This window comes from Rhinoraja longicauda, chromosome 14 (assembly GCF_053455715.1).
Source record: "Rhinoraja longicauda isolate Sanriku21f chromosome 14, sRhiLon1.1, whole genome shotgun sequence".
In the NCBI taxonomy this organism is placed as follows: domain Eukaryota; kingdom Metazoa; phylum Chordata; class Chondrichthyes; order Rajiformes; family Arhynchobatidae; genus Rhinoraja; species Rhinoraja longicauda.
Genome location: NC_135966.1, coordinates 7,036,003 through 7,061,450, shown reverse-complemented (window position 1 = coordinate 7,061,450; position 25,448 = coordinate 7,036,003). Strand labels below are relative to the sequence as shown.

Sequence of the window (25,448 nt, the reverse complement as noted above, 5' to 3'; positions counted from 1 at the left end):
ATGGCAATGAATTCTTCAGTTCTTTGGCTGCTGGTGAAGATCTGTGCTTAAAGCATTTCCTCTTTGAAAATCACCACATTGTTTACTCTGGCTTGAGTTGAATCGGAGTGAGAACCTTTGCACCTGTATTTAAACAAAATAAGTCATGAACCATGGGCATATACCTAAACGTTTTCTTGCAACACTGTCCAAATGTATCATTTATTTCAAGTCAGGTTAGTTTTAATTAAACAAAGTTCAGTTCCAGAGTTTATCATCATGGGCTGTGTGTTTGCAACAATGCATTGTTGTGACACAGATTGCAAGCATGTGGGGTCGCTGCATGCAGGTTTTTACCAAACTACCCTGTGCATTACTTGAGAGAATTATGCAATCAACTAACTAAAAAAAGTTAAACAAGCAAATAATGAGATTATCTGGTTTCTATGTTTTCTATGTTTCTGTTTTCTATGTTGTTTAGGTATAGTCAGAGATAGTCATAGTGTCATACAGCTTGGAACACCTGCCGTTCCTGAAGAAGTCTGAAAAAGGGTCTTGACCCAAAACGTCAATTATTCCTTTTCTCCAAAGATGCTGCCCGACCCGCTGAGTTACTCCAGATTTTGTGTCTGTCTTCGGAACTTGGATAGGACAGATTTAGAGGGACATGGGCCAAATGCAGGTAGGTGGGGCTAGTGTAGATGGGACATGTTGGTTGATGTGGGCAAGTTGAGCCAAAGGGCCAGTTTCCACACTTTCCATGTACCTGTCCAAATGTTTCTTAAACGCTACGATAGTACCTGCCTCATCTGTTATAACATTCAAAACTGATGAAAGCAGATACATTACAGATAGGATAGGAGGGGTTTGTGGAATATGGGCCAAATGCAGGCAAATGGAACTAGTCCAGTTTGTCAACCTGGAATTCAGTCCTCCCATAAACAAACTTGAGACACTACACCACAGCAACTGTCATTTATGGTAGAAGTTTCTTTTCAGAAAGGGAAAGAATGAAAAAGACCACATTGACTTACCATTTAACTTTTTGCATTTGGTCAATGGTGTCTGGAAGAGGAATATTGAACGTTTCTGGCAGAAACAAAACCACTATTGCTGAGAACACCATCAACACCCCCATCACAATAAACGGCAGGTTCTCTTGATAAATACCTGTGAAAAAAAGCATACATTTACTTACAAGTGAATATCAACAAATCGATATAAAAAGCCGAAGTATTTTATGCAACAGATGCCAATGTGAAATCAAATGCACTTCACAAAATGTATATTCAAGTCATTTCCAATTTCAGGTGTAGGTTTTTTTTCATTGTTCCTGATCTGGTTACAGTGATATCCCTTCTTGGTGAGAAGATGGGAAACATTTTTTGCGTTTGAGTTTAGTTTACTGTCACGTGTATCGCGGTACTCTGAAAAGCTTTTGTTGCGTACGAACCAGTCAGCGGAAAGACAATACATGATTAAGACAATACATGGTAAAGACAATACATGATTGATCATCTGCAAATAGGGATGTGGATTGTGCTAATTTGGTGACAGGGAACCGTAGACAAAGCCTAAAAGTAGAGACATGGAATGCAGCAGTGACGACACCCAAGTTTCCAGAACTTCATGAATGATATTATCGTGGGCACCCATCGTTGTAACAGAAAATTGGATCTACTGTCAACTAAGTTAGACTTGTGGATAATCATTTTAATTTGTAATTAAGACCTAGTTTGTTACCTCATCAAGCCTTTCTGTAACTTCCATTCTGTAATCAAGACCTAGTTTTGCTGTTAACCAAGTTTCTGTGTAATCTGTTCAGCTGAGAATATAAAAGCTGTACTGAAGTTGTGCTCAGGAGATCAGCCTTGACTGGTCTCATGGTGTGCACCAGTTTTAATAAATCGTTCGTTACTTTGAACACCAACTCCGCACGGCCTTTCCATTTGCTCCAAAACTGGACTAGAATTTATTTGTTACATTGTACTTTTCATGAGCACAATATAACACCACCCAATGTTACTGAATAATTAGGAAATTATTACTGGGAAATTAAAGACTAAATCTTTCTTACTTCACTGTTGTAGTTGGCTAGGGAATTGACAAACTGATATGGGTCATTTTTCTTTCATTGTGTTAATCAAATGCATCATTGCCTTCTTCTTGTTCTTAATTTCAAATAATGTGGGAGTATGTGTTCAGAATCTGTCACCCCTTCCTTTAATACATACTCAAGTACTGAGATACGAACAAATATCATTCCATATTTCAACTCCAAAATAATTTCAACAGCTCACATCACCACTAACAATTATATATTCCATAACCTAGGGTACTGTCCCATTCACCTGTTTCCCATTGAGGACATTGGACTTTGTGGAAGGAACTGATACGCTATGAGGCTGAGGATTATATTTTGCACACTGTATCTTTCCCTTTGCTCTATCTCTTGTACCTGAGTTTGAACTGATTGTATGTAGTATGTATGTATGTATATATGTATGTATGGTTTAGCTGATTTGATTGCATAGCATGCAAAACAAATAACTATACACGTCTATATGATCACCCCTCAGCCTCTTGTGCACCAAGGAATAAAGTCGTAGCCTGCACAATCTTTCCGAATAGCTCTGGCCCTCATGTTCTGCCAACATGTTCACTGCACTCTTTCCAGCTTCGTAACATTCTTCCGATAAGAGGGTGACCAAAACTGCACACAATACTCCAAATACAGCGTCACAATGTCTTGTACAACTGTAACTTAACATCCCAACTTCTACACTCAGTATTGTGACTGATGAAGACTAATGAACCTTCCTTCATGTGTAGGAAGGAACTACAGATGTTGGTTTGCCCCGAAGATAGGCACAAAATGCTGGAGTAACTCAGCGGGACTGGCAGCATCTCCTTAGAGAAGGAATGGGTGACATTTCGGGTCAAGACCCTTCTTCAGACTGAGAGTCAGGGGAGAGGGAGACACAGAGATATGGAAGGGTAATGTGTGAAAACGACAGATCAAAGCAGACGATGATAAGGAAATGTAGAATGGTTCATTGCTTGCTGAGGTGAAAGTGACAAGGAGGCATACAATCAATAAAATTATTCAAGACAGTGAAACTGGTCAGAGAACTGGGGTGGGGGATGGACGTAGGGATAGTGTCAAAAATCCTTATATTCGACAAGAATATGGTGGCACAGTGGTAGAGTTGCTGCCTCACAGTGCCAGAGACCTGGGTTAGATCCCGACTACGGATGCTATCTGTATGGAGTTTGTATGTTCTCGCCGTGACCTGCGAGGGTCCTCTCTGAGATATCTGATTTGCTCCCACACTCCAAAGACGTAAAGGTTTGTAGGTTAATTGGTTTAAGTAAAATTGTAAATTGTCCCTAGTGTGTGTAGGATAGTGTTAGTGTATGGGTATCGCTGGTCAGAGTGGACTTGGTCGGCCGAAGGGCCTGTTTCCATGCTGTATCTCTCTATTTAAAAAAAAATTCAAGAGGTGTCATTGTTGCCTTACCAAGTAAAACAATGTAAGGAGAAATAATGCTGCCACATCTGGAAGCCATTGAACTCATTCCAACACCTGTGTTTCTCATCGGGGTTGGATACAGTTCGGAGATGTAGACATAAACCATGGAATAAGCACACGTGTTTCCCAGTTTTCCAATTAACACCATCGCTGTAGAAAGTATTGAAAGATCTAGAAAAAATCAGGAAGAGCTGTATTAATGCTGTCGGTCTGCAACTGGCTGTGTGGATCAGTCACAAACGCAACACAAAGCTTAGTTTTCCCCAGTCACTTATTGTCAATAGTTTATTGTCAATAGATGTTGTGAAAAGCTTTTGTTGTGTGCTAACCAGTCAGTGGAAAGACAATACATGATTACAATCGAGCCATTTACAGTGTGTAGATACATGATAAGGGAATAATGTGGAGGAGTTTAAGGAGATCATAGTTAATGTAAGAAATGTTGCTGTAGGAGTAGAGATTTAAGAGTGTGGAGCGAGTGCAATATGTGATTGTAGATCTGCTTCTGTGGTTAGCATGTTAATAGTCGCCTGGGTTGGGCGTTATCTTGCCTGCTCCGATTGCACGTACATGTTAGCTCCAATCATGTTAGCTCCAAAGAGTAAACATTGGGAAACTTTTGTATCTTTTTTCTGCCTTTAAAATTGGTTTGTGTGGATTTATTTTTTAAATAAAGGAAGCAATGCAGTGTATTTCATCTTTACGAACTGACAGGGCCTTCTGATGTGATTTTTGACACTTTGGTGTAAGAGGTGGTTGGCCATTCAATGAAGCTCGTTCATTTGGTAGCTCAGACTGTTAATTGCTGCGATGAATGCACAGTGGCACAGTGGTGTAGCGGTAGAGTTGCTGCCTTACAGCGGCAGAGACCCGGATCTAATCCTGGCCATGGGTGCTGTCTGTATGTAGTTTGTACGTTCTCCCTGTGGCCTGTGTGGGGTGTTCTCTGGGAGCTCCGGTTTCCTCCCACACTCCAAAGACATAGATTTGTAGGTTCATTGGGTTGGTAAAATTGTAAATTTGTCACTAACTTGTGTAGGATAGTGTTAATGTGTGAGGATTACTGGTTCGCACAGTCTCAGTGGGCCAAAAGGCCGATTTCTGCACTGTTTGTCAAAACTGAATTAAACTAAACTGAACTAACGGTGACGTTTCAGGTCAGGACCCTCCTTCAGACACTGTATCATGTTGGTGTCGTGGAGGTGGTATTGAGTCCATAAATCTGTACAGGAAAGATATAATGTGGCAGTCCTCCTTGTGACCGTGTGAGTTTTCTCTGGATGCTCTTGTTTCCTCCCACACTCCAAAGACGTACAGGTTTATAGGCTTTTAGAAAACTAAATTGTCCCTAGTGTGTAAGATAGTGTTAGTGCACGGAGCGATTTCTGGTTGGCACGGGCTCGGTGGGCCATGGGACCTGTTTCCACGCTGTATCTCTAAAGTCAAGTGCAGTCTGATGTCTAAAGGCTTGTTCGCGGTTGTCACACTAGGATCACGATAGAATCAGTGTAAAATTTACTTGATGGTATGAGGTTCATGAAGAGCAGAACACCTCCACTCAGAACAAGAATGCCTGAATGGCTGAGTCTGCGTGGAAACTTCCAGAGGAGAAACATGGCTGCGATATTGGCCGGAATCTCAATGGCACCAAGGAGGAAACAATTCAGATAGTCGTTGCCATGGAGATTGGGGACATTCAGAGACAGACCATAGTATCCAATTGCTATAATCATCCTGCAAAATAAAAGGCAAAATACTTCTCGTCAAACACTTTTGTTTTTAATGTTCTCCCAGCCTCTTTTTGTTGTCTTGTTGAGTCTCATTCTCTGTAACTCATTTTCACCTTGCCCACGGCCAACAATGTTTCCTTTATCATCGTTACTTTTTAGCATATCTTTCATTCATATCTCTCTATATCACCATGTATATCTCTCGTTTCCCCTTCCCTTGACTCTCAGTCTGAGGAACGGTCTCATCCTGAATCGTCACCTATTCCTTTTCTCCAGAGATGCTGTCTGACCCGCTGAGTTATTTCAGCTCTTTGTGTCTATCTTTTGTCTTTTTTCTTGGATTTTTTCTTCCATTTGATTTAATGTCGTTTGTAGAACCTGAACATGTGTAGCCTTTGCAGCCTTGTTTTAACATAGAACAGTACAGCACAGGAACAGGCCCTTCAGCCCACAATGTTTGTGCTGAATGTGATGCCAAGTTAAACTGATCTCACCTACTGTGTGTGATCCATGTCCTTTTATTCCCTGCACTTCCATATGCCTATCTAAAAGCCTCTTAAACACCACTATCGTATCTGCCTCCACCACCACCCCAGGCAATGTGTTCCAGGCCCCCACTGCTCTCTGTGGAAAAAACTCACCTGACACATCCCCATTAAACATTCCTCCTCTCACCTTGTAGCTGTGCCCTCTAGTGTGGACATTTCCATCCTGGAAAAAACATTCTGACTGTCTACCCATTCTATACCTCGCATAATTTTATATACTTCCATCTAGTCTCCCCTTAACCTCCAACGTTCCAGACAAAACAATGCTAGTCTATCCAACCTCTCCCTCCAGCTGAATCCAGGCAACATTCTGGTAAACCTCCTCTGCACCCTTTCCAAAGCCTCCACGTTTCCTGCAATGGGGCGACCAGAACTGTACGCAATACTCCAAATGCGGCCCAACCAAAGTCCGATAGAGCTGTATCATGACTTCCTGACTCTTACACTCAAAGTCCCTCACAATGAAGGCAAGCATACCATTCGCCATCTTTACCACCCTGTCCACTTGTGCTGCCATCTACACTGAGCTATGAACAGACTCTAGGATCCCTCTGTATATGAATGTTATTAGGGGTCTTGTTATTAATTGTATACTTTTGTCTTTCTCTCAACCTCACAAATGCAAACTCTTGCAGTCTCTCTGGCTAAACTCCAACTGCCATTTCTCTTCCAATTTCTGCAGATGATCTATATCCATTATATCTCTGACATCATTCCTCACTGTCTGCAACTTCTCCAATTTTGGTGTAATCGGTAAAATTACTCACCAACCCATCTACATTTACATCCAGGTTATTTGTATACATCACAACATCAGAGGTTCCCGCACAGATTATGGTTTGTAGGTTAATTGGCCTCTGTAAATTGACCCCAGTATGTAGGGAGTGGATGAGAAATTGGATAATATAGAACTCGTGTGAACGGGTGATTGATGGTCGGCATGGATTTGGTGGGCGGAAGGGCCTGTTTCCATGCTGTATTTCTCAACTAAACCAAATAATTAAAATCCGGTCAGTGGAAAATATGTAGAAATTACTTTAGTTTAGTTTAGTTTAGTTTCAAGGTCAGTTTATTGTCACATGTACCAATTAAGGTACAGTGAAATTTGAGTTACCAGTTTAGAAATACAGCGTGGAAACAGGCCCTTCAGCCCACCAATTCCTTTTCGAGCCTCCCAATGGGGGCCCTTCTACGCAGGGATTCTGCACCTCTACATCGGGGGCCCGGGTGGAGGTTACAGCACCGAGGTGTCCCTTGCAACCTGTTTCTCTCGCGGTTCACAGACTCGCCAGCCGCCTGCCACTTTTGCGGGCTGGAAGAATCTGTGTTCCACGAGTACATAGAATGTGTGAGGTTGCAGCCCCTGTTCCAATATCTAAAAGGGCAGCTCCTTGCCTTTTGGCTGCACCACACCCACCATCCTCATCGTTGGACACCCTGTGCCTAGGGGAGATGGTAGGGCCGAAGATGTCCTGGTTGGGTTGCTCCTCGTCCTGGCAAAGCTGGCCATCCGTGAGTCATGGCGCCAGATGGAAGAGGGCTCTGCCTGAGTCGGCTGCCTGCCCCTTTTCCGGGGTCACGTCCGCGCACGGGTGGTAATAGAAAGGGACTACGCTTTCCATGGATGCCGTGGATGATTTCCGGGAATGTTGGACACCGAAGAGGTTGGAATGGATCGTCAATAAGGATGGGGAATTAGTGATTTAGTATTTTAGAATATTTGCTTTATTTTGGTGGTGTGTTTGTTTGTATTGTTTTGTATTGTAAATAGCACTTTTGTAAATAATCAATTTAAATTATATTTGGTTAAAAAAAGGTCCTTGTCGACCAACGATCACCCATACACGAATTCTGTTATGCCAGCTTTGCATCCTGCACATTAGGGACAATTTACAATTTTATAGAAGCCAATTAATCGACAAAGCGGTATTCTTGGGAATGTGGGAGGAAACCGGAGCACCTGGAGGAAACCCACACGGTCACATTGAGAACGTACAAACACTGTACAGACAGCATCTGTGGTTGCGATTGAACCCAGGACTCTGATGCTGTGAGGCGTCAATACTCTCGCCGCGCCGCTGTTCCTCACAGATATTTTTTAATAAACACATCTGAATATTCTTCTTGAAACTCATACTTACCACATGAGTAAGTTAATGACTGTGATGACTATGATATTGCGAGATTTTATCAATTGAGTAACTGGAACATGTTTTACTTGTTTATTCTGCAGATGTTCAAGCTGGAAGAAAAACAGAAGATTCAACATTGCATCGGCAAAGGAAAGTGTCAGTATTATTATCCACATCTCCTGATTCACATTGGGCATGGGATGTCCAGAAACTGATGATTCACAATATGTTCTGTGAGCTTGTGAATGAATGAATGAATGAATGAATGAATGAATGAATGAATGAATGAATAAATGAGGGCATGAATAAATGAGGGAATGAATGAATGAATAAATGAGGGAATGAATGATACTTTATTGTCACATGTGACAAGTCACAGTGATATTCTTTGTTTTACACACCCAAGGTATGCAAATAGACGCCACATGAAGGGCGACGACAAAGTTACAACATATCCTACGCCAGGTCCTCCTTTGTTCCCCCCCCCCTCCATACCTCACAGCTGTTCCCCCATGCTGGGTCCGCCTTTGTTCTTGTATGCAGCATCTATAGAGATCTGTATACAGCTTGTACAGAGGATTGAGCAAGGTTGCACAAACATTGCAAAGAAGCGTTAAAAACCTTGGCACAACGTCCTAAATCTCAGCATCGTTCCTCTTCCCCAAACTGCTAGAAAATGCGGCCTAGTGGAAATTAAATTTCAACCCAATGAAATTTATGGCTTTATAAAAATATGCTGAATATTCTCCCACATGTAAAGTTAAATTAGAATCTGCACAACTCCAAAACTGAATCTTGATTAATGGTGCCAACTCCATAAATAGTGCTCCGAAATTTAGTTAGAATTTTTGTAAAAATGTGCAATTTTCAAACACATGTGGAAACAAGGAACTGCAGTTGCATGTTTACAAAAAAAGACACAAACTGCTGGAGTAATTCAGTGGGTCGGGCAGCATCTCTGGAGAACATGGATCTCTGGAGAATTTTTTACAAATGACTATTTCAGTAGAGGATCTACTCTCCAGTGTTGGTTAACAATTGTGGAGATAAACTCTTACATCCAATCATATCTAGATTGTGACATTTGTGTATCACACAAGGGGCTGCATGGTGGCGCAGCAGTAGAGTTGCTGCCTTACAGCACCAGGGACCCGGGTTTGATCCTGATTATGGGTGCTGTTTGTACGGAGTTTGTACATTCTCCCTGTGACTGCATTGGTTGTCTCCGGATGTACCAGTTTCTTCCCATACTCCAAAGATGAAAAGTTGTGTAGGTTAATTGTCATCTTTAAATTATCCGTAATGTGTAGGATTGTGCTAGTGTACGGGGTGATTGCTGGTCGGTGTGAACTCAGTGGGCCGAAGGCACTGCTTCCACACTGTGTCTCTAAAGTCTAAAGTGAAGTCTAACACAAAACCTCAACAATTTTCCTTTCTCAATATGACAAGCAATAGAACTGTTTTCCACTAATAAATGTTTTAGGATAAAGCCCATGGGAAAATGGCAAGAATCGGAGAGAGAATTAGTGAAACAATCTTGCTGATGATCTGAGAGTGATCCTATGTAATGTATAAGAAAATAACTGCAGATGCTGGTACAAATCAAAGGTATTTATTCACAAAATGCTGGAGTAACTCAGCAGGTCAGGCAGCATCTCGGGAGAGAAGGAATGGGTGACGTTTCATTAATATATATCTATAATGCTTAGAACTACATTCTGCATTCTGTATCTTTGCTCCACCTATTGTGCTTGAGTTTGGTTTGGTTGTGTTTATGCACAGCATTATCTGACTTGATTGGATAGCAGGTAAAACAAAACATTTCACTGCACATCCATACACGTGACAATAATAAACCTGAACCTGTCATAATGGAACGAGGCAAATGTGATCTTATCTCCAAATTACTGCTAATAAAAAAATCAAAAATATTTTTTTCCAGTGAGAAGTTACAACACACAGTTCATGTTAATCTCCTGTAGTTTTGTTTAGTACAGAGATACAGCATGGAAACAAGCTTTTCGGCCCAACGAGTCTGCGCCGACCAGCGATCCCCACACACACTATCCTACACACCAGGGATAATTTACCAAGCAAATGAACCTACAAACCTGTACGTCTTTGGAGTATGGGAGGAAACCGGAGCTCCGGGAGAAAATCCACGCAGGTCACGGGGATAACGTACAAACTCCGTACAGACAGCACCCATACTCAGGATCAAACCCGGGTCTCTGGTGCTGTAAGGCAGCAACTCTACCACTGCGCCACAGTGCACCCTATGTGTACAGTTGTTATAGTACAGCTGCATATTTGTCAGAATATTCATGCCTAATGTTTTTGTAGTGAAGTCTAATCGAAAATGTATATCCATTCGTTTTGGGGTGAAGTCAGGTTTACATCATTAATTTTTTAATGATTGATTAACTTGGTGAAGACTTATCATCTGAAAACAAGAGGATAACAAAAACCAAAGAAGTGGGACAGACTTGTCGGCCCAAACAATATCAAGTTGTGTCGGGAGCAACTGCAGATGCTGGTTTATACCAAAGTGACACAAAACGCTGGAGTAACTCAGCAGGGCAGACAGCATCTCTGGAGAAAAGGAATAGGTGATGATTTTGATCACAACCCTCCTTCAGACTGAAAGATAGAGAAGGCTCAATATCAAGGAGTAATCACCTTCTGAATAGAAGAGATATCATAAGTGAGAGGAGCAGAATTAGGCCATTCGGCCCATCATGTCGACTTTGCCATTCAATCCTGGCTGATCTATCTCTCCCTCCTAACCCCATTCTCCTGCCTTTACCCCCTAACCCCTGACACCCGTACTAATCAAGAATCTATCTATCTCTGCCTTAATAATATCAATTGACTTGGCCCCGACAGCCTTCTGTGGCAAAGAATTCCACAGATTCACCATCCTCTGACTGAAGAAATTCTGCATCATCTCCCTCTTAAAGGAAGGTCCTTTAATTCTCAGGGTATGACCTGTGAGCCTAGACTCTCCCACTAGTGGAAACATCCTCTCCACATCCACTCGAAATGAAAATAACTGAGAGGAAAGTGTTGCTCTGTATTAAAGAACTGAACAATCACACAGCAATGAAATAAATGGTCTTGCCCCAATACCTCATCGTCAGTGAAAAGTACTGTTGGTGGAGTGATGCCATTTTTCTTTGCCATGAGTCGAATTATTGATTCAGCTTCCTTTACCCTTCCTTTGGACAGTAGCCAGCGTGGAGATTCAGGAATAAACCTAGAATTAAACAAGGTATTCTGTAACAGGATTATTGAAGCATCAAAGGACTTGTGAAATTACTTCTTAACAATACGATACGATAAAACTTTATTCATCCCTGGATGGAAATTGGTCTGCCAACAGTCACTAAGCACAACAAGGTGCACGAAAACTAAAAATTAACATTAAATTAAAAGTAAGAAAAAAAAGAATATGTCTAGTGACTGTTGGACGGCTGCCGTGTGCACAGCGCCTTAACCAGCGCGAGCTAATGAACATACAAACAAACGGATGCAGGCTTATCCCCTGGGCAGAGGATTGTAAAAGTAGTGCCCCCCCTCCCCCCCTTCTCCACACCGGGTCCCCTTTGTTCTCTCACCGTCTCTCACGGCAGTCCCCCCACGCCGGGTCCCCATCGTCTTACCCATCCCCCCCACACACTCATCGACTGCTCCTGCTGCCGCCGAGGCCCCAGCACCGCCGAGGCTCCCGCTGCCGTTGAGGCCCCCGTTGCCGCCGAGGCCCCTCCACCGTCGAGGCCCCCGTTGCCGCCGAGGCCCCCCCGCCGCCGCCCACGTTGAGGCTCCCGCTGTCGCTGTCAAGGCTCCCATCGCCGCCGCCACTGAGGCTCCTTCGGCCCAGACAGGCCTCACCGCCTGACTTCTCTGCGGGCCCCTGGGAGGCCTGTGGGGTGAGTCGGGCCTAGCAGAGTGCGAACCGGTCGGCAGCGCGGTTGTTCGGCAGATGGATCGGGCCCGCGCGGCTCCCCGGAACACTCCCGCCGCCCGCGCGGCTCCCTGGGACCCAGGACGGTAAGAGTGGCACAGTGGCACAGCTGGTGGAGCTGCTGCCTCACAGTGCCTGAGACCCGGGTATGGTCCTGACCTCGGGTGCTGTCTGCCTGGAGATTGCATGAATCCTGTACGTCTTTGGAGTGTGGGAGGATACCGGAGAACCCAGAGAAAGCCCGTGCGGTCACAGGGAGAACGTACAAACTCCGTACAGTCAGCCTCGTAGTCAGGATCGAATCCAGGTCTCTGGCTCTGTAAGGCAACAACTCTACTGCTACATTACCGTGCTGCCCTGATGGGACATATCCCAGGTTATTGAAAGAAGAGATTGCAGGAGCCTTGACAATGATCTTTGCATCTTCTGTAGCCGCAGGCGAGGTCCCAGAGGACGGAAGAGTATCTAATGTTGCCTCACAGCACCAAAGCACCATCTCTGACACCTCTCTCCCCAATCTTGATTTCTCCATCTCCAACACAGTGGACACACTATCGACTGGCAGGTAATAGGTTAAAATGTGCAGGAAGGAACTGTAGATGCTGGTTTACACCAAAGATAGACACATAATGCTAGAGCAACTCAGCGGGACAGACAGCATCTCTAGAGAGAAGGAATGGGTGACTTTTCGGGTTGAGACCCTTCTTCAGACTGAGATACAGGTGAGGGGGTTTTCCATGGGCAAATGGACATATTTTGGTTATCTTGGTCAGAATGAATCCTAGTGACACCAGCTTTATAAGGTCATTACCTACTGATTGAATGGGTTAAAGGGTCTACATACCACCACAAAGGAATGTACAGCAAACTGATCAGGCTCAGGGTCAATATCAACATTTTCCATCCTCTTATGAAATAGGCAATAAAAGGCAGCAACATGTAACCCACGGCATAAAAACAGCCAGCTCCAAGTGTAGAGTATGCAACCCGAATGGATTTCTGTAGAAGTTCAGATCCTGCAAGAAGAGTAGAACAAAGTTCAGTGATTCGTGAGTTCATTTTTATTCACTGTCACTCTGGAACTTTTATATTCAAGTAAAAATTGCCAACATTAAATTACCTGCTGAACCATAAACCGTGCCATGTGAAGCTTGAAAATTTTCACCTTAATGAGGCCACTTATCAAACAGCACGGAGATGTAATAAAAAGCAGCACACAATGGGGAAGAAAGTTTAATTTTTTATTGCGTGTCAGGGCGTTTGAATGTGACAGCATCTAGCCTCTTTGATAATGGTTCAATGGTACTTCTTTAATCACGTGTACCAAATTACAATGGGATTCATTTTCTCCATACCGATCAGTTAGATAGTGCCCTACATAATAGGGCGGTGCAGTGGCACAGCGGTAGAGTTGCTGCCTTACAGCTCTTGCAGCGTCGGAGACCCTGGTTCCTTCTCGACTACGGGTGCTGTCTGTCCGGAGTTTCCCTGTGACCGCATGGGTTTTCTCCGAGATCTGATGGCAATCGCAACTGAATAATTAAATGTAGAAAACGGGCTAAGAAATGGCATGAATGAAACTTACCAAGCACAAACGCAGTCACATAGTTTGAAACGTCACCGATGGGTCTCAAGAAATTAATCAGGCAGAAGATTTTCCAGCTGGGTGATAATGTGAGAAGAAGATTGAATAAAACCTGTACCGCCATAGTTCCAAACAAAACAATCTTCCTCCCAAACCTAAAAAACAGAATAGAAATTTCCATTATATACGATTACTGCACGATTACTGACAAAAGTATCCACATAAACTTATGCAAGTATTTAAACAATCTAAATCACACATTTAGTTTAGTTTAGAGATACAGCATGGAAACAGGCCCTTCGGTCCACCAAGTTCATGCTGACCAGCAATCCCCATACATTAGTTTTATCCTACACACTGGGGACAATTTGCAGAAGCCAATTAACTTACAAACCTGCACGTCTTTGGAGTGTCGTAGGAAACTGGAGCACTCGGCGAAAACGCACGCAGACATGGGAAGAACGTACAAACTCCATGCTGACAACATCCATAGTCAGGATCGAACCCGGGTCTTTGGCACTGTAATGTAGCAACTCTAACGCTGTGCCACTGTGCCACCCCCAAGATTTGTTCATTCAATATATATTCTCTACAGGTGTACAATAGAGAGCATGTTGATTGGTTGCATCATGGCCTGGTTTGGCAACTTGAAAGCCCAGGAGTGAAGAAGACTGCAAATCTTGTGAACACTGCCCAGTCCATCAAGGGGTCTGATCTCACCATCATCAAAGGGATTTACTGGATCAGAGACCCACACCACCCTGGCCACACTCTCATTTCACCCCTGCTATTATGGGAGATAATACGATATTATTTTATACATGATATTATTTTATACATTAGACATTGTTACGGTATTATTTTATACATTGTTGTTTAAGGTTTGTAACTACTTAGGCATTAGGCGCCTCTCTGTAACTAATTAAGGCGCTCTAGACATTCCTTACCCTTGACACGTGTCTGTAACATAACACTCCTTTGCTTTAGCCTTTACCTTTGCTTTAGCCTAGACGATAAGGGTGGCAGAATGTGAAGAGATGCAGACATTCATCAATGAGTAGGATTTAATGGTGGCAAGAGAAGAGATAAGGAAAGACATAGGCCTTGGGGTGATGGATGGATGTGAGGGATGGACTAGCAGGAAATAAGGGAGGCGAAGTATGAAGGAATGTGAGCATTGAGATAAGGATATATTACTAAATGGGATTTAATGGTGGCGGGACAGACGGGTGACTACAAAGAAATGAAGGACTGAAGAAAGGAGTGTGGGTATGAGGTAATGTAAAGAAGATAAGGTTTAGAATAATCCTATAAAAATAGGCTGCCTGGTGTACTAAGTGGGCAGTCAGATGGTTGACATCCTGATTGTTCCAGCCGTTGTTTGCAAATAAAGACTTTTAACTTCTTGAAGAATTCTTCGTGTCATCTGCTTCATTTTGAACACCGGTAACCACGACACTATCAGAAAAAAGGTACAGGAGCCTGAAAACTGCAACTTCCAGGTGCAGCAGAAGTTTCGTCCCTACTGCCATCTATATACTAAACTCTCATTTGTTTGTTTGTTTGTTCCTGAACTGCAGCCAAACCGGACATGATAGCGCGACAATTTTAGGCCCACCTTACTCACCGTTGTCCCTTTGGTGCTAATGGAAGAAGTTTCATTGAAATCGGTGTTATATTTAAAAAGTTATTGTAAGGGGTTTCTGCGCCGAGCTTTCGCCCGATCTAAGGTCCCCGTGCCTTGCTCTGATCCCTTGACCAGGCCGCGCACACTGGTTCCCCATGAGTGGTTCGACCCACTCACCCCTTACGGTTCTAGACATTGGACTTAGATGCAGGAGCGTTTATAGTGCAGAAAAATTCAACCAGACCAGATTTGAAGACCAGGGTTTAAATGGAAAAGGCTTTTATTGAACGCTTGGGACTATTGTCCATGAATACTTAGACACAGTTCTAAACGACATATGCATCACTACATGAATACTTAGACACAGTTCTAAATGACATATGCATGACTGTAAGATGGGGAACGTACGACACATCGCAAACTTGACCAACACATATTCATTTACACACCCACGTTTATTCAAACCACCCTCCCCTCTACACTAAACTATGTCCAGGATATGCAGGATTGGGGTACATGCTCACCATGGGGCTATTACTGGGGTTACTGGCTGTTCGTGCTGCTTCTCCGCTGCTTTCCATGAGGGTCGTGCTTGTCCCGTGAGTTTCTTCCTTCCGTTTCTTGCGTTCCTTGCAGGTTTTCTTGCAGTATTTCTTCTCGAGTTGCGTGCCGGTTCCTCTCTCTTGCATCCGTTCTTCTTGCCTGTCTTTTCTTCCTCCTGCATCCGTTTGACTTCTGCCTTGCATGTTTAAAACCCAAAAGTCGTGGCCAGTTATACTAATTCTGGCCCATCCTATCTCCTGCCAAATCTCGGGATCTCTTTGTTTAAAAGATATGTATTGAGTTTTCTCTCTGATCTGCGCTTATGTCCGGGGGGGTACCGGGGATGGCCAGACGGTATGTTAATTGGTATTTCGTTGCGAGGTGATGGGTTTAACTGGTTTCCCATCACCTACCAGGTAGTTTTCTATGGGCTATTGTGCCCCCTTAACGAGATTAACTGTGTAGATCGGCTTGGGGCATTGTGAGTATGCTGATGTCAGCGCCCCAGTGTCTGGACTTCGACCTGGTTTCGCAGGTTTCTGCATGGCCAATACCCATCCATTGTTCTGGCCGTGGCTTTGCAGAAACCTAGAGACTGGGCTGTAAGGTTTTTGCTTTTGTGGCTGGTCACGAGGTCCTGCGGCTATTTTAGGACCCACAGATTGTGACATCCCTTGGTAAACTGACCGCAGCCTTTCTCCGCTATCAGCCCCAGTCTCTCGTTTAAAATGTCCAAACTGCAGCTCTTTGGTTAGGTGTTGCTTGCAGAATGAGGGAAAACTTCTCAAATCTTACATTATTCACATCTGGCACTGTGGTACTCTGGTGTCAGGACAGCAGCCTCCTCTTGAATGTCGTACAAACTAAGGAGCTGATTGTGGACTTTAGAAGGGCTCAACATCCGAGGATGTACACGCCACTGGAGATAAATGGGATTACTGTGGATAGGGTGAGCAGCTTTAAATACCTGAGAGTCCACATCACAGAGGATCTGACATGGACAACACACATTGCCGCACTGGTGAGTAAGGCAAGGCAGCGCCTTTACCACCTCAGACAGCTGAGGAAATTCAGAGTCTCTCTGAGGATCCTTCAGTGCTTCTACTCTGGGGCTGTAGAAATATCTTGTTTGGGAACATCACTGTCTGGTTTGGGAACAGCTCTGCCCAGGACAGGAAGGCCCTGCGGAGAGTAGTGCGTTCGGCTGAACGCATTATGGGAACTACACTCGCCCCCTGCAGAACCTATATATCAGGAGGTGCTGATCCAGAGGCAGCAACATTTTGGGGGACCCCTACCACCCCAGCAATGGACTGTTCCAGCTGCTACGGTCAGGCAAACGCCTCCGCTGTCACGCTGTGAAAACAGAGAGGATGAGACGGAGATTCTTCCCACTAATTTACTGTATTAATTACCTTAATTTTGTGACCTCCCGCTGAAACCGGACAAAACCAAACCCGGGCTGAGAGAGGGGCTGACTGAAACCCAGGGAAGGGGAAGGAGGAAGGGGGGAAGGGAGCTGGGGGGAGAAGGAGGGTGAGAGGGAGGGGGGGCGGTAAGGGTGGAGGGAGGGAGGAAGGAAGGGAGGAGGGGAGGGAGGGGGAGGAGGGGAGGGGGTGGAGGGGAGGGAGAGGAGGATGTGGGAGGTGGGGTGGGGGAGTTAGGGGGGTGGAGATGGGGAGGGAGGGGAGGGGGGGAAGGAGAGTAGGGAGAGGGTAGGGAGGGAGGGGAGGGAAGGGGGAGGGGGGAGGAGAGGGTGCTGCACCAATGCAGAAGAGGCAACCCTTTATAGGGAGAGGGCGGGGAGGGAGGAGAGGGGGGAGAGAGGAGGGAAGGGGAGGGCGAGGGGGGAAAGGGAGGGGAGAGGGAGGGGAGGAGGAGAGGGTGGGAGTGGGGGGAGAGGGGTGGGGGAGGAGAGGGTGCTGCACCACTGCAGGAGTGGCAAACCTAGGGGGAGAGGGAGGGGGAAGGGGGCGAAGGGGGGAGGGCGGGCAGGGGGAGGGAGAGGGGAAGGAAGTTGGGGAGGGGGAGGGGCGAGTGGGAGGGGGATGAGGGGAGTGGGGGAGGAGAGGGTGCTGCACCGATGTAGGAGAGGCAACCCTCAGGGGCAAGAGGGGGAGAGGGGCAGAGGGGGAGAGGAGAGGGGAAGGAAGTTGGGGAGGGGGAGGGGCGAGTGGGAGGGGGATGAGGGGAGTGGGGGAGGAGAGGGTGCTGCACCGATGTAGGAGAGGCAACCCTCAGGGGCAAGAGGGGGAGAGGGGCAGAGGGGGAGAGGAGAGGGGGAGGGAGGATGGAGGGGAGATTGGGGGGAGGGGCAGAGATAGAAACATATTGAATTACTCTAATACTTGGGAATGAGAGGCAGAGTCATGTTGTTGTACAGCATGGAAACGGACCATTCAGCCCGACTCGTCCATGCCAACCAAATTGTCTATCTGGTCTCATCCCATTTACCTGCAATTGGCCCATATCCCTCTCCACCTTACTTATCTATTTACCCATCAAAATGCTTTTTAAACAAAACTATTGTATCAGTCTATTCCACATATGAAGACAGCTCGTCCCACATACTAACAACTATCTGAGCAAAAAAAGTTATTCCTCAAGTCTTCCTTAAGTCCTACATCTCTCATCTTAAATCTATGCCTTCGAGTTTTTGTCACCCTAACCCTGGGAAAAAACTTATGATCATTCAGCTTATCCATGCCCCTCGTGATTTTATGATTCACTACAAGTTCACCCCTCAGTCTCCAACACTCCACTTAATAAAGAGAATTCTAATGAGGACAATTGGTCAGATATGTCCTTCCAAAAAGCGGGATGATTTTTACGGTGGGTTAATGGCCGGTTCATCACATAGTGAGAGGTTAAAACTACGCTGCAGTTATCTGAATGCGAGCAAATATGTCCAGGCTTGAAGATGTATCTATTCCCCAAAACATGTAGGTTTACATTCCACAGACCGCAGTTCTGGTTTAAGCTTTAGACTTTAAAGACACGGTGCGGAAACAGGCCATTCGGCCCACCAGGACCGCACCGACCAGTGATTATTGGAATCCAATTAGACATGTAAATAGAAAGGACAGGTTTAGAGGTATTCTAGACCAAATGGACCCTTTGGGCCCAAACCACTCCTGCATTGGTGCAGCACCCTCTCCTCCCCCACTCCCTTCTCCCCCCACTCCCCGCCTCCCCCTCCACTCTCTCCCACCCCGCTCGCCCCCTACACCTCCCTCCCAGCCACCCTCCCCCTGCCTCTCTCCTCCCTCCCTCCCTCCCTCCCCAACCCCTCACCTCCTCCCTCCCCTCTCCCTCCCTCTCACTCCCTCCCTCCCCCTCCCTCCCTCATTCCCCCCTCACCCCTTCCGCCCCTCTCCGCCCTTCCCCTATCCCCCTCCCCCTAGGGTTGCCTCTCCTGCATTGGTGAAGCACCCTCTCCTCCCCCACTCTCCCTCCCCTCTCCAACCCTCTCCAACACTCCAGAGAAATGAGCTCTAGCTTTTCTTTGGATTAATGTAAAAGTCACCATCTTCTCAGACAGCCCCTTGTGATTGTGGATGACTTACTTCCACAGATAGAAACAAATTACTCGAGTAACTCAACAAGTCGGGAAACATCACTGGAGAAAATAGATAGGTGACGTTTCAGGTCAGGACCCTTCTTCAGATTTGTTCAGATAGCCTGAAAAAGGTTCCAAATCTGAAACATCACCTATCCATTTTCTCCAGAGATGCTGCCTGCCCCATGGAGTTAATCCAGCATTTCGTATCTATCTTTGGTACAAACCAGTATCTGCAGTTCCTTTTTATTCCATTGGGACTTACTTCCACTCTGTTTTTGTGGATTCCAGGGTGCCTAATGAAGCCAAAGGGGGAATTGTAGGCTCTTCCATAGACTGGGCCATGAGTCTGTAGGTTGTGGAATTCACAGCTCCTCCCCCATTGAAGCAGTTAATTTAATTTAGTTTAGAGATACAGCACGGAAACAGGCCCTTCGGCCCACTGAGTCCGCGCCGACCAACGATCCCCGCACATTAACACAATCTACACCCACTAGGGACAATTTTACATGTCTATGGAATGTAGGAGGAAACCGAATATATCTAAGAAAACCCACGCAAGTCACGGGGAGAACGGACAAACTCCATACAGACAGCACCCGGGTCGATCCTTGGTCTCTGGCGCTGCTTTCACTGTAAGGAAGCAACTCCACCGCTGCGCCACAGTGCCGCCCACCAGGCTCTCAACACCATCTGTAAAGCTGCTGCATCAGGGATCAGGCTGCCGAGTGGCTGAGTTGTCCACTTATTAAAGAGAATTCTAATGAGGACAATTGGTCAGATATGTCCTTCCAAAAAGCGGGATAATTTTCACTTGATGGGTTAATGGCCGGTTCATCACATAGTGAGAGGTTAAAACTACGCTGCAGTTATCTGAATGTGAGCAAACATGTCCAGGCTTGAAGATGTATCATCATATCATATCATATACATACAGCCGGAAACAGGCCTTTTCGGCCCTCCAAGTCCGTGCCGCCCAGTGATCCCCATACATTAACACTATCCTACACCCACTAGGGACAATTTTTACATTTACCCAGCCAATTAACCTACATACCTGTACGTCTTTGGAGTGTGGGAGGAAACCGAAGATCTCGGAGTAAACCCACGCAGGTCACGGGGAGAACGTACAAACTCCTTACAGTGCAGCACCTGTAGTCAGGATCGAACCTGAGTCTCCGGCGCTGCATTCGCTGTAAAGCAGCAACTCTACCGCTGCGCTACCGTGCCGCCCCTATTCCCAAAAACATATAGGTAATTATATCCTCCCCTTCTCCCCCCTAGGGCTGCTGCATTGGTGCAGCACCCTCTCCTCCCCCACTCCCCCCATCTCTCTCTCCCCCTCCTCCTCCCCTCCCATCCTCACCCCCTCCCTCTCGCCCCCCTCTCTCCCTCTTCCCTCCACCCCCCCCTTCTACCGTTTGGCTGTAGTTTCCCGGTGGCCATATTACATAAGTATAGGCGCGAATCCGGCGGCCATCTTACATAAATAAAGGCATGGATCCGGCAGCCATCTTACCGAGGTATCGGATCAACTGCGCATGCGTGGTTTTTCTTAGACTTCAAAATGTGAATAACTTTAAGAATATAACACCGATTTCAATGAAACATCTTCCATTAGCACCAATGGGACGACGGTGAGTACGGTGGGCCTAAAATTGTCATGTTATCGTGTACCGTTTTGGCTGTAGTTCAGGAACAAACAAACAAACGAGAGTTCTAGTATATAGATGGGCCAAACACGGGCAGGTGGGACGAGTGAAGATGGGACATGTTGGTCGGAGTGGGCAAGTTGGTTGTAAGGGCATGTTTCCAAGCTGTATGTCTCTATGACTATGACCCTACGAAACTGAAGCATCTAACTGCTGCGAGCCTATGTCTTGCCTTGGGGTACAAAAGTGATGGAGAAGATTTATGATGAATATATCTCTTCCTGTGAATACAAAGGAGAAAGCTCACCTGTCTGATATTACCCCAGAACCACCAGAACCTATCAGCACTCCGAAGAAGTACAGTGATGTAGTAAATGGTCCTTTCCACGTATCGTCACACACCAAGTCCCACTGAAATGCAAAAAGAAATCCAATTATCCAAATATATGCAAAAAATGCTGGAGTAACATAGTGGAACAGGCAGCATATCTGGAGAGAAGGAATGGGTGATGTTTCGAGTCGAGACCCTTCCTCAGACTGATAAAGTCTGTCTGAGGAAGGGTCTTGACCCGAAAAGTCACCCATGCCAACTCTCCAAAGATTCTACCTGTCCCGCTGAATTACTCCAGCATTTGTGTTTATCTTCAATTTAAACCAGCATCTGCAGTTCTTTTCTACACGTCCAAATATATGCTCTTATTATACAAAGTTGGGAGCAACATTTGACCACTTAATCAATTATTTTTACAGTCTTTACCATGGACATCTGTCTCTTTACACAGAGTCATGGAGTCACAGAGTGATACAGTGTGGAAACAGGACCTTCGGCTCAACTTGCCCACACCGGCCAACATGTCCCTGGTACTCTCGTCCCACCTGCCAGCATTTTGGGCATATCCCTCCAAACTTGTCCTATCCATGTACTCGTCAAACTGCTTCTTAAATGTTGGGATAGTCCCTGCCTCAATTACCTCCTCTGGCATCTTGTTCCATACATCCACCACCCTTTGGGTGAAAAAGTTACCCCTCAGATTCCTATTAAATCTTTTCCCCTTTACCTTAAACCTATGTCCTCTGATCCTCGATTCAACCTCACTGGGCAAGAGACTCTGTGCATCTACCGATCTATTCCTCTTATCATATTATACACCTCTATAAGCCCACCTCTATAATATCACCTCTATAAGATCACCCCATCATCCTCCTGCGCTCTAAGGAATAGAGTCCCAGCCTACTCAACCTCTGCCTCCAGCTCAGACCCAGCAACATCCTCGTAAATCTTCTCTGTACCCTTTCCAGCTTGACAACCTCTTTCCTGTAGCACAGTGCCAGAACTGAACACAATACTCCAAATGTGGCCTCACCAACGCTTTATACAACTGCAACATGTCCTCACCATCTACTCTCAATACCCTGGCTGATGAAGGCCAATGTGCCAAATACCTTTTTGACTACCCGATACACCTGCAACTCCACCTTCAGTGAGCCATGCACCTGCACTCCTAGATCCCTCTGCTCTACAACACTCCCCAGAGCCCTACCATTCACTGTGTAGGTCCTGCCCATGTTCGACTTCCTAAAATGCAACACCTCATATTTTTCTGCATTAAATTCCATCAACCATTCCTCAGCCCACTTGGCCAATTGATCAAGATCCTGCTGCAATTTTTCAAAACCATCTTCACTATCTTGCATCATCTGCAAACTTGTTAATCTTGTCGTTATATGTACTCATCCAAATCATTGATATACTGTAGATGACAAACAATAACGGACCCAGCACCAAACCCTGAGGCACACCACTAGTCACAGTCCTCCAGTCCGAAAAGCAACATCCCACCATCACCCTTTATTTCCTTCCACAAAGCCAATTTTCTATCCATTCAGCTATCTCTCCTTGGATCCCATGCGATCTAACCTTCCAGAGCAGCCTCCCACGAGGAACGTTGTTGAATGCTTTACTGAAGTCCACATATACATCTACAGCTCTGCCCACATTAGTCAGGAAATGGTGTTGCGTAATCTGTTGGGACTGAAGGAAGATAAATCCCCCAGGGCTTGATGGTCTGCATCCCAGTGAACTCAAGGAGGTGGCCCTGGAAATCGTGGATTCGTTGGCGATCATTTTCCAATGTTCTATAGACATGACAGTTCCTGTGGACTGGAGGGTAGCTAATGTAACCTCACTTTTTAAGAACGGAGGGAGAGAAAACAGGGAATTATAGACCAGTTAGCCTGACATCGGAGTGGAGAAGATGCTTGAGCCGATTATTAAAAATGTAATAGCAGCGCATTTGGATAGCAGTGACAGGATTGGTCAAAGTCAGCATGGATTTGTGAAGGGGAAATCTTGTTGACCAATATTCTGGAATTTTTTGAGGATGTAACAAGTAGAATGGATAAGGGAGAGTCAGTGGATGTGGTGTATCTGGATTTTCAAAAAGCCTTTGACAAGGTCCCACACAAGAGATTAGTGTGCAAAATTAGAGCATATGGTATTAGGGGTAGGGTATTGACATGGATAGAGAACTGGGTGGCAGACAGGAAGTAAAGAGTAGAAATTAACGGGTCCTTTTCAGAATGGCGGGCAGTGACCAGTGGGGTGCCGCAAGGCTCAGTGCTGGGACCCCAGTTATTTACAATATATATTAACGATTTATTCAAAGGAATTAAATGTAACATCTCCAAGTTTGCGGATCACACAAAGCTGGGTGGCAGAGTGAGCTGCGAGGAGGATGCCATGAGGTTGCAGGGTGATTTGGATAGGTTCGGTAAGTGGGCAGATGCATGGCAGATGTAGTATAATGTGGATGAATGTGAGGTTATCCACTTTGGCGGCAAGAACAAGAAGGCAGATTATTATCTGAATGATGTCAGATTAGGAAAAGGGGAGCTGAACGAGACCCGGGTGCCCTTGTACATCAGTCACTGAAAGTAAGCATGCTGGTATAGCAGGCAGTGAAGAAAGCAAGTGGCATGTTGTCCTTTATAGTGAGAGGATTTGAATATAGGAGCAAGGAGGTCCCACTGCTGTTGTACAGGGCCCTGGTGAGACCGCACATAGAGTATTGTGTGCAGTTTTGGAGATTCTTGCTATTAAGGGAGTGCAGCATAGGCTCACCAGTTTATTTCCCAGTATGGAGGGACTGACGTATGATGACGGAATGCATCAACTGGGTTTATATTCACTGGAATTTAGAAGGATGAGAGGGGATCTTCCTCTGGATTCCTAGTAAGAGGCATGTTGGGAAGTGTAGTCAAGGTAGATGTGGCTGGCAGTGGATGTGTAGCAGAAGTGCATTAGGGTTGTCTCCTGAATCCATGCAGGACCATGCATCAAATGACATGATTTTCATTTTATCAACATCACCATCAATGTCCCCCCTGCCCTCGAATTCCTTATCTCTGACCTTTTTTCATCTCTCTGTCTCCATCTCAGGGGACAGACTATCCAAGCACTTCTGCTACACATCCACTGCCACCCACGTCTACCTTTTATCGACACTTCTTCCCAACCTGCCTCTTACTAGGAATCCAGAGGTTCGTCCATCTCTGCTGCATCTGCTCATGAGATGGGACTTGCCATTCCAAGACATCTGAGATGTCCCCTTTCTTCAGGAAAAGTGGTTCCCCTTCCCCCCTCGCCCACCTACCCGGCAGGTGTGGAAGGAGCCCTTACCTGTGTCTCCTCCATTTCCTGCAATTCAGCCCCCGACCCTTCTCTCCCCAGACCAAACGGGGATGGTGTTCCCCTGGTCATGTCCATAAGTGATAGGAACAAATTAGGCCATTCGGCCCATCAAGTCACTCCCCATTCAATTATGGCTGATCTATCTTTCTCTCTTAAACCCATTCTCCTGCCTTCTCCCCATAAACCCTGACGTCCGAACTAATCACAATCTGTTCATTTGACCTCACCAGTCTCCGCACCTGAGTTACTCCAGCACTTTGTGCTCTCCATTCTTGTCCCACTCCTTCCCCTCACCTCCTTCTGCCAGCTCTCTCCCGCCAAGGTCCCCACACCAAACGTCGCCTATCCATTCCCGTCCCCAGATGCTGCTCGGCCTGCTGAGATCCTCCAGAATAGAAAGTACAGGAGTAACTCAGTAAACAAAGTGCACACAAAGTGCTGGGGTAACTCAGGGGGTCAGGCAGCTTCCACGGAGAACACGGACAGGGGACGTCTCAGGTGGGAAGTCTGAAACAAACCTCGGAGACGATGGTGGAGGTGTACTGGTCCTGACTGTACTCCCATCCATCCAAACACGGCTCCTCTTCGATCCCGGACACGTTGAGGAGATCTGGGTCTGGAAACACCTCCGAGAGGTTCCTGATCACATCCAAGCGGTAGCGACTGCATTGTCTGTACTGGTCTTGGGTTCCTGGCACCAGTGGGATGGTTCTGTTCATCCAGGCTTGGCTGAGGTTGAGATTCCCGGGAATCAAGCAGCGATGCGCTGGGGTATCCCCGACGAAGATTATGATTAAAGGGCTGAAACCGTTGGGAATAACGGTGACACCCAAGAGCAGGAAGATGAGTTTCTGAGCCGGTCCCCATTCCCCCAGGAAGGCTGTTATTTCATCGTAATCCCGCAT

At 45.8% G+C, this 25,448-nt stretch overlaps 1 protein-coding gene across 1 annotated transcript; it reads right to left on the bottom strand.

Moving 5' to 3' along the window:
- LOC144599812 (organic cation/carnitine transporter 2-like) lies at positions 1-25,448 on the bottom strand. The gene is made up of 10 exons (XM_078411059.1): positions 25,062-25,448; positions 21,160-21,263; positions 13,472-13,626; positions 12,731-12,902; positions 11,052-11,178; positions 7,932-8,032; positions 5,032-5,246; positions 3,501-3,683; positions 1,014-1,149; positions 1-123 (listed from the first exon to the last, which is right to left on the bottom strand). Exons 1-10 carry the CDS (start codon positions 25,446-25,448, stop codon positions 48-50), a joined length of 1,656 nt encoding a protein of 551 aa, XP_078267185.1. The 3' UTR covers positions 1-47.

Coding starts and splice junctions, on each gene's coding strand:
- LOC144599812 (XM_078411059.1), bottom strand. CDS start 25,448: ATGCGGGATTACGATGAAATAACAGCCTTCCTGGGGGAATGGGGACCG. Junction 12,903..13,471: donor TGTGACTGCGTTTGTGCTTG/GTAAGTTTCATT, acceptor CTCTTCTTGCAG/GATCTGAACTTCTACAGAAA. Junction 1,150..3,500: donor TCCTTACATTGTTTTACTTG/GTAAGGCAACAA, acceptor TTTTTTTCACAG/GTATTTATCAAGAGAACCTG.